Source organism: Cydia amplana, chromosome 12 (genome assembly GCF_948474715.1).
Source record: "Cydia amplana chromosome 12, ilCydAmpl1.1, whole genome shotgun sequence".
Classification (NCBI taxonomy): domain Eukaryota; kingdom Metazoa; phylum Arthropoda; class Insecta; order Lepidoptera; family Tortricidae; genus Cydia; species Cydia amplana.
The window spans coordinates 15860124-15876276 of record NC_086080.1 but is presented as its reverse complement, the minus strand read 5'-3'; the positions used below and the strand labels follow the sequence as shown (position 1 = coordinate 15876276).

Below are 16153 nucleotides of genomic sequence, written 5' to 3'. Positions count from 1 at the left end.
GTGACGGATGACCTAAATAGCGTGGGCCTATGTTGCACCAAACCTGAGTTCCACTAGGTATAGCCAGGGTTCAGCATCAGCTCTATCTTGGGTACTGCTCTCCCAAGTGCTCATCAAGACGAGTCGGATGACCAAAACGGCGTTTGTCTATGTTGCACCAAACCTGAGTTCCACTAGGTACAGCCAGGGTTCAGCATCAGCTCTATCTTGGGTACTGCTCTCCCAAGTGCTCATCAAGACGAGTCGGATGACCAAAACGGCGTGTTTCTATGTTGCACCAAACCTGAGTTCCATTAGGTACTGCCAGGGTTCAGCATCAGCTCAATCTTGGGTACTGCTCTCCCAAGTGCTCATCAAGACGAGTCGGATGACCAAAACGGCGTTTGTCTATGTTGCACCAAACCTGAGTTCCATTAGGTACTGCCAGGGTTCAGCATCAGCTCTATCTTGGGTACTGCTCTCCCAAGTGCTCACCAAGACGAGTCGGATGACCAAAACGGCGTTTGTCTATGTTGCACCAAACCTGAGTTCCACTAGGTACAGCCAAGGTTCAGCATCAGCTCCATCTTGGGTACTGCTCTCCCAAGTGCTCATTGTGACGAGTCGAATAGCCTAAACGGCGTGTGTCTATGTTGCACCAAACCTGAGTTCCACTAGGTACAGCCAGGGTTCAGCATCAGCTCTATCTTGGGTACTGCTCTCCCAAGTGCTCACCAAGACGAGTCGGATGACCAAAATGGCGTTTGTCTATGTTGCACCAAACCTGAGTTCCACTAGGTACAGCCAAGGTTCAGCATCAGCTCCATCTTGGGTACTCCTCTCCCAAGTGCTCATTGTGACGAGTCGAATAGCCTAAACGGCGTGTGTCTATGTTGCACCAAACCTGAGTTCCACTAGGTACAGCCAGGGTTCAGCATCAGCTCTATCTTGGGTACTGCTCTCCTTAGTGCTCACCAAGACGAGTCGGATGACCAAAACGGCGTTTGTCTATGTTGCACCAAACCTGAGTTCCATTAGGTTGCCAGGGTTCAGCATCAGCTCTATCTTGGGTACTGCTCTCCCAAGTGCTCACCAAGACGAGTCGGATGACCAAAACGGCGTTTGTCTATGTTGCACCAAACCTGAGTTCCACTAGGTACAGCCAAGGTTCAGCATCAGCTCCATCTTGGGTACTGCTCTCCCAAGTGCTCATCAAGACGAGTCGGATGACCAAAACGGCGTTTGTCTATGTTGCACCAGACCTGAGTTCCATTAGGTACTGCCAGGGTTTAGCATCAGCTCTATCTTGGGCACTGCTCTCCCAAGTGCTCATCAAGACGAGTCGGATGACCAAAATGGCGTTTGTCTATGTTGCACCAAACCTGAGTTCCATTAGGTACTGCCAGGGTTCAGCATCAGCTCTATCTTGGGTACTGCTCTCCCAAGTGCTCATCAAGACGAGTCGGATGACCAAAACGGCGTTTGTCTATGTTGCACCAAACCTGAGTTCCATTAGGTACTGCCAGGGTTCAGCATCAGCTCTATCTTGGGTACTGCTCTCCCAAGTGCTCACCAAGACGAGTCGGATGACCAAAACGGCGTTTGTCTATGTTGCACCAAACCTGAGTTCCATTAGGTACTGCCAGGGTTCAGCATCAGCTCTATCTTGGGTACTGCTCTCCCAAGTGCTCATCAAGACGAGTCGGATGACCAAAACGGCGTTTGTCTATGTTGCACCAAACCTGAGTTCCATTAGGTACTGCCAGGGTTCAGCATCAGCTCTATCTTGGGTACTGCTCTCCCAAGTGCTCACCAAGACGAGTCGGATGACCAAAACGGCGTTTGTCTATGTTGCACCAAACCTGAGTTCCACTAGGTACAGCCAAGGTTCAGCATCAGCTCCATCTTGGGTACTGCTCTCCCAAGTGCTCATTGTGACGAGTCGAATAGCCTAAACGGCGTGTGTCTATGTTGCACCAAACCTGAGTTCCACTAGGTACAGCCAGGGTTCAGCATCAGCTCTATCTTGGGTACTGTTCTCCTAAGTGCTCACCAAGACGAGTCGGATGACCAAAACGGCGTTTGTCTATGTTGCACCAAACCTGAGTTCCATTAGGTACTGCCAGGGTTCAGCATCAGCTCTATCTTGGGTACTGCTCTCCCAAGTGCTTACCAAGACGAGTCGGATGACCAAAACGGCGTTTGTCTATGTTGCACCAAACCTGAGTTCCACTAGGTACAGCCAAGGTTCAGCATCAGCTCCATCTTGGGTACTGCTCTCCCAAGTGCTCATTGTGACGAGTCGAATAGCCTAAACGGCGTGTGTCTATGTTGCACCAAACCTGAGTTCCACTAGGTACAGCCAGGGTTCAGCATCAGCTCTATCTTGGGTACTGTTCTCCTAAGTGCTCACCAAGACGAGTCGGATGACCAAAACGGCGTTTGTCTATGTTGCACCAAACCTGAGTTCCATTAGGTACTGCCAGGGTTCAGCATCAGCTCTATCTTGGGTACTGCTCTCCCAAGTGCTCACCAAGACGAGTCGGATGACCAAAACGGCGTTTGTCTATGTTGCACCAAACCTGAGTTCCACTAGGTACAGCCAAGGTTCAGCATCAGCTCCATCTTGGGTACTGCTCTCCCAAGTGCTCATTGTGACGAGTCGAATAGCCTAAACGGCGTGTGTCTATGTTGCACCAAACCTGAGTTCCACTAGGTACAGCCAGGGTTCAGCATCAGCTCTATCTTGGGTACTGCTCTCCTAAGTGCTCACCAAGACGAGTCGGATGACCAAAACGGCGTTTGTCTATGTTGCACCAAACCTGAGTTCCACTAGGTACAGCCAAGGTTCAGCATCAGCTCCATCTTGGGTACTGCTCTCCCAAGTGCTCATTGTGACGAGTCGAATAGCCTAAACGGCGTGTGTCTATGTTGCACCAAACCTGAGTTCCACTAGGTACAGCCAGGGTTCAGCATCAGCTCTATCTTGGGTACTGCTCTCCTAAGTGCTCACCAAGACGAGTCGGATGACCAAAACGGCGTTTGTCTATGTTGCACCAAACCTGAGTTCCATTAGGTACTGCCAGGGTTCAGCATGAGCTCTATCTTGGGTACTGCTTTCCCAAGTGCTCACCAAGACTAGTCGGATGACCAAAACGGCGTTTGTCTATGTTGCACCAAACCTGAGTTCCACTAGGTACAGCCAAGGTTCAGCATCAGCTCCATCTTGGGTACTGCTCTCCCAAGTGCTCATTGTGACGAGTCGAATAGCCTAAACGGCGTGTGTCTATGTTGCACCAAACCTGAGTTCCACTAGGTACAGCCAGGGTTCAGCATCAGCTCTATCTTGGGTACTGCTCTCCTAAGTGCTCACCAAGACGAGTCGGATGACCAAAACGGCGTTTGTCTATGTTGCACCAAACCTGAGTTCCACTAGGTACAGCCAAGGTTCAGCATCAGCTCCATCTTGGGTACTGCTCTCCCAAGTGCTCATTGTGACGAGTCGAATAGCCTAAACGGCGTGTGTCTATGTTGCACCAAACCTGAGTTCCACTAGGTACAGCCAGGGTTCAGCATCAGCTCTATCTTGGGTACTGCTCTCCTAAGTGCTCACCAAGACGAGTCGGATGACCAAAACGGCGTTTGTCTATGTTGCACCAAACCTGAGTTCCATTAGGTACTGCCAGGGTTCAGCATGAGCTCTATCTTGGGTACTGCTTTCCCAAGTGCTCACCAAGACTAGTCGGATGACCAAAACGGCGTTTGTCTATGTTGCACCAAACCTGAGTTCCACTAGGTACAGCCAAGGTTCAGCATCAGCTCCATCTTGGGTACTGCTCTCCCAAGTGCTCATTGTGACGAGTCGAATAGCCTAAACGGCGTGTGTCTATGTTGCACCAAACCTGAGTTCCACTAGGTACAGCCAGGGTTCAGCATCAGCTCCATCTTGGGTACTGCTCTCCCAAGTGCTCATTGTGACGAGTCGAATAGCCTAAACGGCGTGTGTGTATGTTGCACCAAACCTGAATTCCACTAGGTACACCCAGGGTTCAGCATCAGCTCTATCTTGGGTACTGGTCTCCCAAGTGCTCATCAAGACGAGTCGGATGACCAAACGGCGTGTTTCTATGTTGCACCAAACCTGAGGTCCACTAGCTAGATAAAAATTACGGGCGCCTTTATAAAATTACGATATATTTTTGTTAATTGATAATTATCAATAATATTTTTAATTGTCATTAAAAATTGATTTAATTTTTAATGGTTTGTGAAGCATTAACCATTAATTCTTTTTAATTTTTAATGGTTCGAAATAAATTAATATTAATGCAAATTGATGTTAATGCGAATTGACAATTAATTTTCCTTCAATGGTTAATGGTTAATTCGAATTAACCTTTTCAATGGTTAATTTTTAATGGTAATTGGGATTAACGTTCGGCCAACACTGCGTGCAATGCATGTGTGTACCTAACGTTTACATAATAACACGTGTTTTTTTTTTAATATATACCTAGTCAATGTAAGTTATAAAGAAAATGTAGATTTAACTTACAACTGCCGGAGTACTAGGTTTCCGGCGAAGGCATTTTCATCCAAACGCTTCAGATTCATGTTGCCCCTGAAACTTCTGAAAATAGAACACAATACGTCGTAAATATAATTAACTACTTAGACTTTAGAAGCACCGTAGTGTCGATGGCATTGCGTTATAGTTATAGGTATTATATAATATCGACGACCGGGTCTGGCCTAGTGGGTAGACTGGGTAGTGAGACCCTGCTTATGAAGCTAAGCCGATGGTCCTGGGTTCGAATCCCGGTAAGGGCATTTATTTGTGTGATGAACACAAATATTTGTTCCTGAGTCATGGGTATTTTCTATGTATTATAAGTATGTATTTTTCTATATAAGTATCATAAGTATTGTATATCGTCGCCTAGCAGTACAAGCTTTGCTTAGTTTGGGGCTAGGTTGATCTGTGTAAGGTGTCCCCTAATACTTATTTATTTATATACATACATTACGCTATACGATATAAATTTATCCTGTAAGTGCATATCTTAAATAACACTTATTTAATATTTCACGATTTTTACACATTATTAAATTGTACACCGGGACTTAATCGCGTATCTAACTTTTAAGATTTACCTCCGACGTTTCGAGGACGGCGTTGTCCCCGTGGTCTCGGAGAAGACGCCGCCCTCGAAACGTCGGTGGTAAATCTTAAAACTCATATTTTAAATGTTTAGAAACAGTCAAACTTCCTTTGTAGGTGGTTGTTCCGACTACTAGGTCTTCTCTTTCACTCTAAAAACACCATAAGTGAAAAGGATTATACTTACAGTTTTGAAATCTCAGCGAACTTGAAGGCGTGTGCCGGCACCTCTTCAATCAGGTTGTAGTTCAGTGAACTGCAATAAAGACGCGTGTTATAGCGATAAACCGATAAACGAACGTAATTTTATTTTGAACATCTTATCGCTATCGAGCGAAGTTAGGTCGAACATATTGATATCTGGTGGCTACCGGATTATATTTGCTAGTCTTTTGTATTTTTTAGGTGACAATAACACAATTACTGTTATTCATTAGTACAAGGATGACCGTCCTTTCATCTTCTATTATGTCGTGCGTCATTTTTGCACTTTGGTACTTTTTACCGTAACTGTGACAGGACCAGGAGTAGAGTACCTATACCTACAGGAGCAATTATCGTAGACCCAGAATACATTCATTATTTTTAATGAGTTCTATGATTAGGGTAACAAAATAAAAGAAGAATCTCTATTGAAGAAAACCCATAGATTTTCATGGTTTTTACCCATTACAAAATTTGCACGTATTGTAGATAGACGCGTACCTAAAATGTTTGTTATTAGGGAGTGGAATCTGCTTTACAATTGTGAAATTGTGATTTCATAATTTAAGGAAGTTATTTGGTAGAATGTTGGTAAGCTAGGGTTTCAAGTTATGCCTCTACTATTACGAAGCATTTTAGCTACATACCGGAAAAACTATGCTACAGGCTATAACAGGCTACGACGTAGCATTACAAGCGTAGCTAAGTAGGTAGTAATCGGCGTAGCGTATTCAGCTACAAGATGAGCTTACATGTACAAATGGTTCCTTAATGACAAAGAAAACAAACAGGTTTCAAAAAGCTAGGGCAGGGGGGAAAATAATGTTCATGAGGGGGGAAGGTGGGGTTTAAAATGACCGTCATGAAAACTTTTGAAATAGAAAATGAGTCGAGGAAATTTATTCCAATGTGAACAACATCTTTTATTTTCATTTTTATGGGAAATCTCTGGGAACGGCTAATCAATGGAAAGCAGATTCAAACATAAAGCAGCAGATACAAAAAATGCATTTGTCGTTATGTACCACTACCTACCTAGTGATTCACACTAGTCACACTTGAGCGGCGCGACATCAAAAAAATCGACCCACGCAAAATTGGTCTCAAAGTAAAAGGTACCCTAAGTAGTTATGTGCAAAGTAAAAATAACATAAATGAAAATTTGGCTTCGTGGGGTATCTAGTAACTTACATTTAAGCTGCGCTACATCATAAAAACCGACCCACGGAAATCGGTAGGTAGGTATCTCAAAAAGGGGCCACACTGGCGATTTGCGAGCGAGTTGAAAGCCAGGCGAACTCCCTGCGCGCTTGCCACACTTTCAAATCGCTAGTGTGGCCCCGCTCTAAGTAAAATGTAAGCGCAAAGTAAAAATAACAGAAAAGAAAATTGGCTTCGTGGATGTACCTAGTGACTTACACTTGAGCCGCGCGCACGCGCAGCGCGTGCGCCGGGATCCGCCTGATGTGGTTGCCTTCGAGGTCTCTGTGGACAATGTTATTGTTTTAAAACTGGCCAAGAGTCTGATCATGCATAAAGGGTACCTTACTACCTACCGTATGATTCTACGTCAGATAGAGATAGGAAATGGCGTAAAAATGAAATTCCTCGTGCTTATTAGCGTCCTTTAACAATAATAATGTGGCTTTCCATCGCAGACGATCCGGTGTGGTCTGACCAAGAGGCTTGCGTAGTTTGGTTTTCCTTATCGTACCTACCAACCAACCTAATAGGGTCCGTCAAAGCTACCTTGCACTTGCACTGACTTAGGGCTAGTTGCACCAACCACATTTGACAGACTGATCAACATAACTCGGCAGAGAACTATGAAAATTCCCATACAATAAAATTTAGCAAACGCTTTAACGGTGACAGACGTTTTGGTGCAACCGACCCTTAGAAGAACAAAGTGAGGGGGTGATATTATAAACGTTATATTTTCATAGAAAATTGTCATTTAACGATGATATTTCCACACTTTGTAGTTTCTTGAGTCTTCGGGAAGAATCCGGTACTTACATGGCCTGTAGATACGCCGCGGAGGTGTTGACCCTGTTCTCGTGCACGTGGCTCAGGTTGGGCACCTCCACCAGGCCCGACGTCGTGATCATGCTATAAATTGGATTTCTAGATCATTCTCCTTTATTTTGAAATGGCTACCTAGTCCTAACTCCTAAGCAATCAAGATGTCTCAAGAACTTTGACACATGGGTTCTGATTTTTTTTTATACCACATAGGTGGCAAACAAGCATACTGGCCGCCTGATGGTAAGCAGTCACCGTAGCCTATGGACACCTGCAACTCCAGAGGTGTTACATGCGCGTTGCCGACCTTTTTTTAAAAACCTGTACACTCCTTTATTGCCAAAATAATACAAGTTTTATTCCATAAAACACATAGTTTTGTAAATTACCCACACAACTTTATCAATCACAATATGTGACCGAGTGGATGGTTCTGTTTGAATTTTGGCTAAACAATCGTCCAACTATAACGACCACTAATTAAAACCAATTCCTACTGACTTTTCGAAACAAAATGTAGGAAAGGAATAAATTATATGAATAAAAACGCACTCCATGAGTTCACAACACTATAACGTGGGTTTCGAAACTATAGGATTCGTGGGCCCTTCCTTTTTGCCCACGGCAAAAAAAAACAGGGAGCCTAGACAAGATGTCAATCGTGGATATGGATAGGATTTGTAGCTTTTGTCATCCCGTTACATTTTTTGCGTTTGTAGATGTAAAATTGTCATCTTAGCTAGGCCCTTAAGACCGAGGGGCCTGATCGTGGCCCTTGGGTCAAGAAGTCTGAACACCAGTACACCAGTGCACTAAGGGCCACTTGCGCGTTCCAGGGTTAGCCGACTAACTCGGAGTTAACCGTCTAAACTCGTGAGTTAACAATACAGTTTATACGGGACTAACCCTGGAACGTGCTAGTAGTAGCCCTACTTAGTGTAAGGCCTGAGTGGACGCTCAAAGCGGAGCGTTCGGCGGGGCGTGCAGCGTGGCGTCGGGGTCAGGAGTAATTTGAGCAGCGCAGCGTGCACTAAGGCCGCTCCTATACGCTTGCATTTGTTTAACATGCACGCCGCATGCCCCGCCCCGCTGCTCGCCCAACTCGAGCGTCCACTCAGGCCTTACACTTAAGGTTACTGTGTATATAGTGGTGTTAGTGAATAGTAATATATAGCAACATACATACGTACAATGTGAGTAGTTCCGGCAGGGCGGGCAACGGCGCCACTCGCTGCAGCTTCGGCGCTTGCGTTATGTACCTGCGCAAACACATATCTTAATTATCTTACAATGTAAGTAGGTACAGTCAGCAGCAGAAGTTGCTGAGCGGGTGAGGTGTTCAAAATGATCTTGACGCGACTTTATTGTTAAGAGAATAAGAGCGAGTCAAGGTAGTTTTAGAACACCTCGCCCGCTTAGTAGCTTCTGCTGCTGATTGTACTTTAAGTTTCCTAAGTCTGGAGTTATTTACAACTTTTATCGTACATTTATCCCCAAGTCTGTTTTTTTGATAAACATTTTACGCACTAAAATATTTATTTATAGATACTTAATCTGTTTTTTGGTAAACAAGTTAATTAGGTACCTATTACATATCATCATGATTCATGATCATCAATATTGTAATCGTCCTTGTAGTCTCCTTTAATTTTATCTATTGAAAATAATCCTTAATTGTTTATTTATAATAACATAATAATAAAAAAATAATTTTAGCCCAGAGAGACACCGTCGACTTTGCAGTGGAACTGATTACTGATTGCCACTATAAATTTCGAATTATTTTAGTACTATGAGAGTTTTACGGTGGCACATACTTACTGCAAAGTTTGCGCAGAGTTTGATAGGTCTAACATCCGATTCTAATTAGTACCTACTCACACCGCCTTTGTATCACATGTCGTGTCGTGCCTATATACATTCGTAGTCAAACAAAGTAATAATACCTAAATGACTTTATGGAATCCAATGGGCTCAATTGACACTTAATGAATCTGAGTCACGAAGATAATGATCCAGACAAATGGTCAATGCCATAGAGAAAAAAATACATAGATTGCTCACTCCATAGATCAGTTTTAGTACCAAAAAGACTATTAGCATCGAGTAGCGGAACTATCAGTACTGCTACTTGACAATAGATGTAGCACCGACCGGAAAGTCTTATGCTGTTGAGATAACACTTTCCGGTCGGTGCTACATCTATTGTCAAGTAGCAGTCGCTTCCGCTACTCGATGCTAGATGTAGACACTGAAATTAATAGTCTGATGTATGGAGTGAGCACTCTTGTCTTACTATATTTCTCTATGTCAATACTTACCATCGTTGAAAATATTTGTAGGTACCAATGTTAGGTCTTTTACCAAAGCCTGGTACGCATGACTATGAATAGCAAAAAGATAGCAATAGATAATTGAACTATATCTTATCAATAAGTGTATGCTATTCATCGAAAGTAGTATGTTAGCTGTCAAGTATCGTTGTCGGTAGAAATTTTATTTTATTTCGACTGAAATCAAAGTGTTTGTACGTGTTTACGTCAAAAGACTGGTTTTTCCGTACATATATATACTCATTCAAAGATACTAAATAAAATATGTCTTTTATCAAGCGCAGTCGACGTTAAACCTATATTACGTTTATACTTTTACCTACACCTTACTCATTTGTAAAGTATTATGTAACTGGAGGTGGGTACTTTTTTTATTTACATTACATAATAAAGCTTAACATATATTTATTATACATATGTTGCTTATGCTTAAGAGCCAACAGGAGTGGTCATTTCTCCATACAAACGTACTCGACTGTTTCCTCCGTGGGTTTTGAAGCTAGAGCAATGATTTTTTCAACACAGATTAATATTGTCAATATCTGTGTCGGACCGTTTTGCTTTTTTTGATATTTTTGTTTTTTAAGGCTAGAGCCCTTCAAAAATTGACAAAATGGCCTAATTGACTATGCCGCAATGAGAGGCGCGCTATACAAAACTTATATCAATTAGCCAAAAAAGCAAAACGGTCCGACACAGATAATGTCATAATCATTTAGATTTCCAAATTTGGTTACGATTGGTTAAGTTTTGGAGGAGGAAACAGTCGAGTACGAAACCTCGATTTTTAAGATTTTTACGCAGGATTTTTCGCCTTGTCCTTATCGCACTAGTTTTAGGAGCAGCTTCCGTTAGCGAGACGGGTATATTTACCTAAAATATTTAAATCTCAGCTCCTGTTGGCTCTTAATAGGTATACCTATTCACACGAACACCCAGTGTCCAGTAGATTAGGTACATTAGTGTACCTAATGCCTGGTGAGGCTAACGAGGCTAAGAGTCAATTTTTCTGTATATTGCTATTCCAACAAGTAAACAAGTATTAACGATATGTACTGTTCTTACTTATCGACCGGGAAATGTACAGAAAATTGTTAGTATCAATTTGTCAGCGTGGTGATACCGGCCTCTGGTAACCGCAAAAAATGTTTATAGACTAACGTATTAGTGTAAGGCCTGCGTAGACGCTTGAATTGGGCGTGCAGCGGGGCGGGGCGTGCGGCGTGCACGTTAAACAAATGCAAACGTATAGTAGCGGCCTTAGTGCACGCTGCTCAAATCACTTGTGAGCCCGACGCCACGCTGCACGCACCGCCGAACGCTCCGCTTCGAGCGTCCACTCGGGCCTTACACTTACTTAGGTAAGAATTTCGCTGCGGGTCTTCGTTTGATGAATAAAGTGTCAATAAATAGGTAAAGACAATAATTGATAATAAGTAATGCAATACTTACAAGGATTTGAGATTAGGCATCTTGGTCAGATCTTCAACTTTGACATGCTCGAGCAGCGGCGCATCTCTTATGGTCCTGCAAAACAAAACACTCGTCATTCCGACCGAAATAGATTTCTGGGAATTACGGAATGTAGGCAGATATCTAAAGCCCTATGGCATTACGACAGTACACGCGTATCGCTCTTGTTATGTTGTCGATTCAAATCTAGAGCTCAAAATTAAACTACCTACAATGATAATAAGGTAGGTATATTTAAGGTTTAAAACGCTTATACATATTTAAGGTAAACCAGCCTTGAGCTGCTGCAACTAGCTGCAACTTCGTGCTCGTAGAAATTGTAAAAATTGTTGAACTCCTTAACTTTCATTTAATTTCGAACGCGTTTCACAAAATACTGTTTCACAGAATTTTCATTATGAACCTTAAAAAAGTAAAAAAAAAATCAGATATTGTTCAAAAGATACCTACAGACAGGTATCCGACTGGCTGACGTGATGTTCGGCTTGTAAAGTTCCACCGTCAGTACCGTCACCAGCCTTCTTTCTCTCTCTTACACATAACTAGCTGGATAAGGAGGTGCAGGACAGCGTCATGTCACATACTCACATTACTCACAGATGGCCAACTGTGTGTAAGTGGTAGCCGGCAGCGTGGATGGCGTGCGCTGTCAGTGACGTGATGTTCGGCTTGTACAGTTCCACCGTCAGTACCGTCACCTGCCCTCTTTCTCTCTCTTACACATAACTAGCTGGATAAGGAGGTGCAGGACAGCGTCATGTCACATACTCACAGATGGCCAACTGTGTGTAGGTGGTAGCCGGCAGCGTGGATGGCGTGCGCTGTCAGTGACGTGATGTTCGGCTTGTACAGTTCCACCGTCACCAGTTCGCCAAGCGCTCGCCGGCCTGAGGACAAAAAACAATATATGTACAGTCACCTGCAATATTATGTTACTCTTCGAATGCCGCAAAAATATGTGACACGCTGTTATGGCGCTACAAATAAGATCTTGTCAGATATTTTTGCGGCCTTTGTTATGTAACATAATATTGCAGGTGACTGTACAAATGAGATAGATACCTAGGTAATTGGTAATGGTAAAGGCCTATATTTCGCTCAGCAAATCAAGCATTAGCTACTACCTTACCAGAGGAGAAAAGCGGTCAGCTTTCTGAGCATCCTGCTAATACGAAGTACCAAGCAATCACGAATTAGGGCAATTTCTTAATTTATAGGTACGTTTTGCTAGGTATGTTTTTACCCAATTACTCGTATGTTCCGTTGCACCAGTTAAATTCTTTCATTTGTTTCTTCTTTCTATCCATATTCATACCATCATTTGCAAAACGTGACAATACAGTAGGTATTTTAAACGATTCTCAATTATTCTCACTGTAAGTGAGTGATGCGAGTTCAATGGTTCTATTCCTGTACAATGGAACGGACTTGAGAGCACATTCATTAGTCTGTTTACATGTCATTCAAGAGCATTTGCAGCAGACAGAATCCATGGGCGCTAAACGCACTAATACTGTTAAACACATTAACTTCAAAGGGAAACGGAAAAATCAACAGATTGGTACATTAAATAGAAATACGTACTCGTAAGTACGTATATGTATACCTAATAAACATATCCATTAACTTTTTATCGTAATTTGTTCGGGGCGATTTTAATTTCGTTGTTGTTTTGATATTTTCGATAAAATTTGGTGAATAGATAGAGTTCCTTATTATGTGTAATAAATGCACAATTTCACCGTATGTCCTACAAAATCTTCCCGTGAGTTATGAAAACGTACATGAAATTTTCGTAATTCAACGGAAAATTACATATTTTTTTGTCGTAAATTGGGATTTCTTGTTAATTCCGCCCAGAATCAAGAGTCTTCAAAATTGCCAAATATTATAAAATTTTATAATAATATCGACAAAAGAATAAATATCGGCACATTTATGAATTGGTAGCCTTGTAGTTGTAGTGTTGGAGGTGTGTCTTTAACATTAGGTTGTATATTATATAATATGGGGCAATCTATGACCTTATTGTCGATGGCGCTTACGCCGTACAGCATCAGGCGGCATTGTATTTACATCGGAGCATCGTTAATAATAGCGTAAGCGCCATCGACAATAAGGTCCCTTTTCATAGATAACGTCACATATATCGTTAGGTACATCTCAATGTCATTTGATTGATCTTTATTTTAAATATCTCATTAACCTACATTGCTTCATTTATCTCCCTTCAATGTCGTGCAAAAACTCTTGGTCACGACTCTTCATGACAATACTTAGGCATAAATATTCGCAAATATGACCCCATTAGCAAACTTTTGTGTTGGATATATTAGCCATTAATAGTTTAATACCTATTGTGCAATAAGAAGATATGGCCTACATTGTTAGGGGACGTTTACATAAGGAAACATTTTTAATTTACCCTCTCATTTAGGTATCTATTGCCTAGGCAGGTAGTAATAACATTGCTTACTTCTACAAAATTTTGTCTCTTTCCATCAAACACAAATATTATCAAATCAAAGTCATCTTAGATTTGATAGACTTTATGAATAAATTACTTCTGTTAGGTAAGGTTTGGTAAGGTAGAGTCAGAACTCTTATAATGATTCTTTTAACCAATTCATATATTAAAGCCCCTATTAAAACGTTAAAGTTTTGTAAACAGAACTTTTATGCTCTTTATACGAATGCTTAAATTAGGCAATTGATGGTTGATGGCATCAATTAAGCCGTTTTATTACTTCACTTGTTTTGTAGTTGAGATTTATACGACATGTGATCGAATCCAGACGCTTTCAAGCATTCTCGTGGCTTGTACCAAAGAGTATAGTAAGTTGGCTTGTACCTACAGTCGCCATCAGATATCGGAGTGGCCAAGGTGCTTACAAATATCTGAACACGCCTCTATTGTCCAGGCGCTAGAGTGCGTAAGTATCTACTGTAATTCACTTTCATTTTGTACTGTGTACTTTAAAAAGCTGTACCTACTACATATCGCTGGGTGAGAATACGTTTGTGCCATACGCCACTTACATTGGTTTACAGAAGAGCGAAAAGAAGCAAACAAAAATATTTCTCGAAAAGTTTTACATTTAGGAAATATTGAACTTATTTATCATTTAGTACTATACAAATATTGTAAATATAGTGATTAATCATGAAATAAAAGCACTTTTATTATTGCCATATCCGTTTTTGATGAGTAAGTAAATGTTAAACGTACAATGTATGATATGACACAAAAGTTTTGGATATGTCACACTTTTGTGATAATTTTCTGTTAACAGAGTGTAATTATCCTATAGTAAAATGCGGATATGGCACAACATTTTTGAAAAATATGTTTTTCCAAAAACCGATTAGTGTCAATTATAGCATATTTTTTGTTATTTTAGAAATCATTAAAAAACAATTTTGTTCAAAAATGGATATGGCACAAAGGTATTCTCAGCCGGCGATATTGTGACCAATTTCTTCTTGTGTATAGAATCCCAGTAAGGTCAGCCTGGTCAATTGCAAGCATGGCACAAATGCTCATCAATTACTCTAAAAATACAAGGAGCTGCCAGAGCTAGAGCCGGCGTTTATACCATCTGTTAACTCTCTTTTATGACTGGCGACAGTGTGCCATGAATATAAGTGGCTCTTAGCATAGCCCTAGTATACCTTCTTGTATTTTTAGCAGTTGCATTTGCCCCATAGTTGAAATTGTCCCGGTTGACCTTATGTCGCTTTAAAACATTGTATCCTTGTTTCCTACATTGTCAATGCCTGGCGCTAGCCGCTGTTTGCCCACAGACTGCTCAGCAAACATAATTGTCAATTTTAAACAGCGTTATCAGTGACGTGTCGAATGTAATCGTGATAACAGGATCTGGGCCAATGCAAAGTCTAATCGAGCATCTTTACAAGAGACATTTGTACAAGGCCTTAAGTGATCGGCTTGATTGACAGACAATTAAGTCGGACAAACACCAGATGTGCAGACATGCTGAGTGGAGGTGCATTAAGGATTACTTCGGTCAGACAAGAACGACCTGTTTAATGCGTTGAGCCGTGCAGCAAAATGCATGTTTAGACATGAAAAAATATATGTTTCGGTCGCTGCAATTGAAATTTTTAATACAAAGTTATAAAGAGTACCTACCACTAACACACTTAAATAAAGACCTATGGCCAGAGATTTCAGTGTTGAAACTACATTTTGTTTTGTTACCACAATGGAAGGATCATGCGCGCACCATTTTGAATATGTAGAGCCATCATCGGTATCTACTGTCTCTATTTTACAAATTTTCTAAGGATGCTAGCTACTATAATAACACTACGCTGATGCACCGTGCTGATGCTAAGCCGTTCCATAATTTTAATAAACCCCTTTCGAGAAATGGGCCTCTGTACTGAAAGCACATTCTGCAACATAGAATTAATATGACTAGAACAACTGTCAATCTTCAAAAGTGCGACGAAAAATGAAATGCAAGTGTGTGCGTAAATTGTCTATGTGAGATCGAAAATAGTGATGTCATGTTACAACATATTAATAATCTGTCGATGTTTGATTGCTTTATCGACTACTTTTTCAAATGTGTTATTTTAAACGTTAAAATTCTACGACATTATGACGTATAAATAACACTTGCACTGCGTGTACTATCAAAATCGTTGCAGACTTATCTTAATGTAACTCTTACTGTGTTGGAAAGTGAAGTTTAAATTTACCGCTAAACATGAGCACCTTCAAAAAGGTATAACAATCGTTATTATTTGAAGTCGGTTATAAAAGCTAATATCTTAATGATGTCTTGTGAAGAAATAATTACATAGCTATTAATATACCGACAAGTTATCGATACTGTCATATGAACATTTTGTCAAGCCCTAGCGTAAAGTAACAGGTTATGTTTTTACACAAAATATTTTAAATTATAGACTAATATGATAAAATATTAGCACACAAAGGAAGAAAAAC

The 16153-nt window shown here is 41.2% G+C and overlaps 1 protein-coding gene across 2 annotated transcripts in view; it reads right to left on the bottom strand.

Annotated features, from left to right (window-relative positions):
- The window catches only part of LOC134653144 (lutropin-choriogonadotropic hormone receptor), a 43147-nt gene that overhangs the window by 8970 nt on the left and 18024 nt on the right, over positions 1–16153 (bottom strand). Inside the window, exons 2-8 of one of the 2 annotated variants that reach the window (XM_063508470.1) lie at positions 11948–12062; positions 11155–11229; positions 8560–8628; positions 7364–7456; positions 6764–6829; positions 5328–5396; positions 4535–4609 (exon numbers count right to left, since the gene is read on the bottom strand). In XM_063508470.1, coding sequence (XP_063364540.1) covers positions 4535–4609; positions 5328–5396; positions 6764–6829; positions 7364–7456; positions 8560–8628; positions 11155–11229; positions 11948–12062 — 562 coding nt within the window. Of the gene's footprint in view, positions 1–4534; positions 4610–5327; positions 5397–6763; positions 6830–7363; positions 7457–8551; positions 8629–11154; positions 11230–11947; positions 12063–16153 lie in introns of those variants that run through there. The other variant, XM_063508471.1, reaches the window with a different exon arrangement.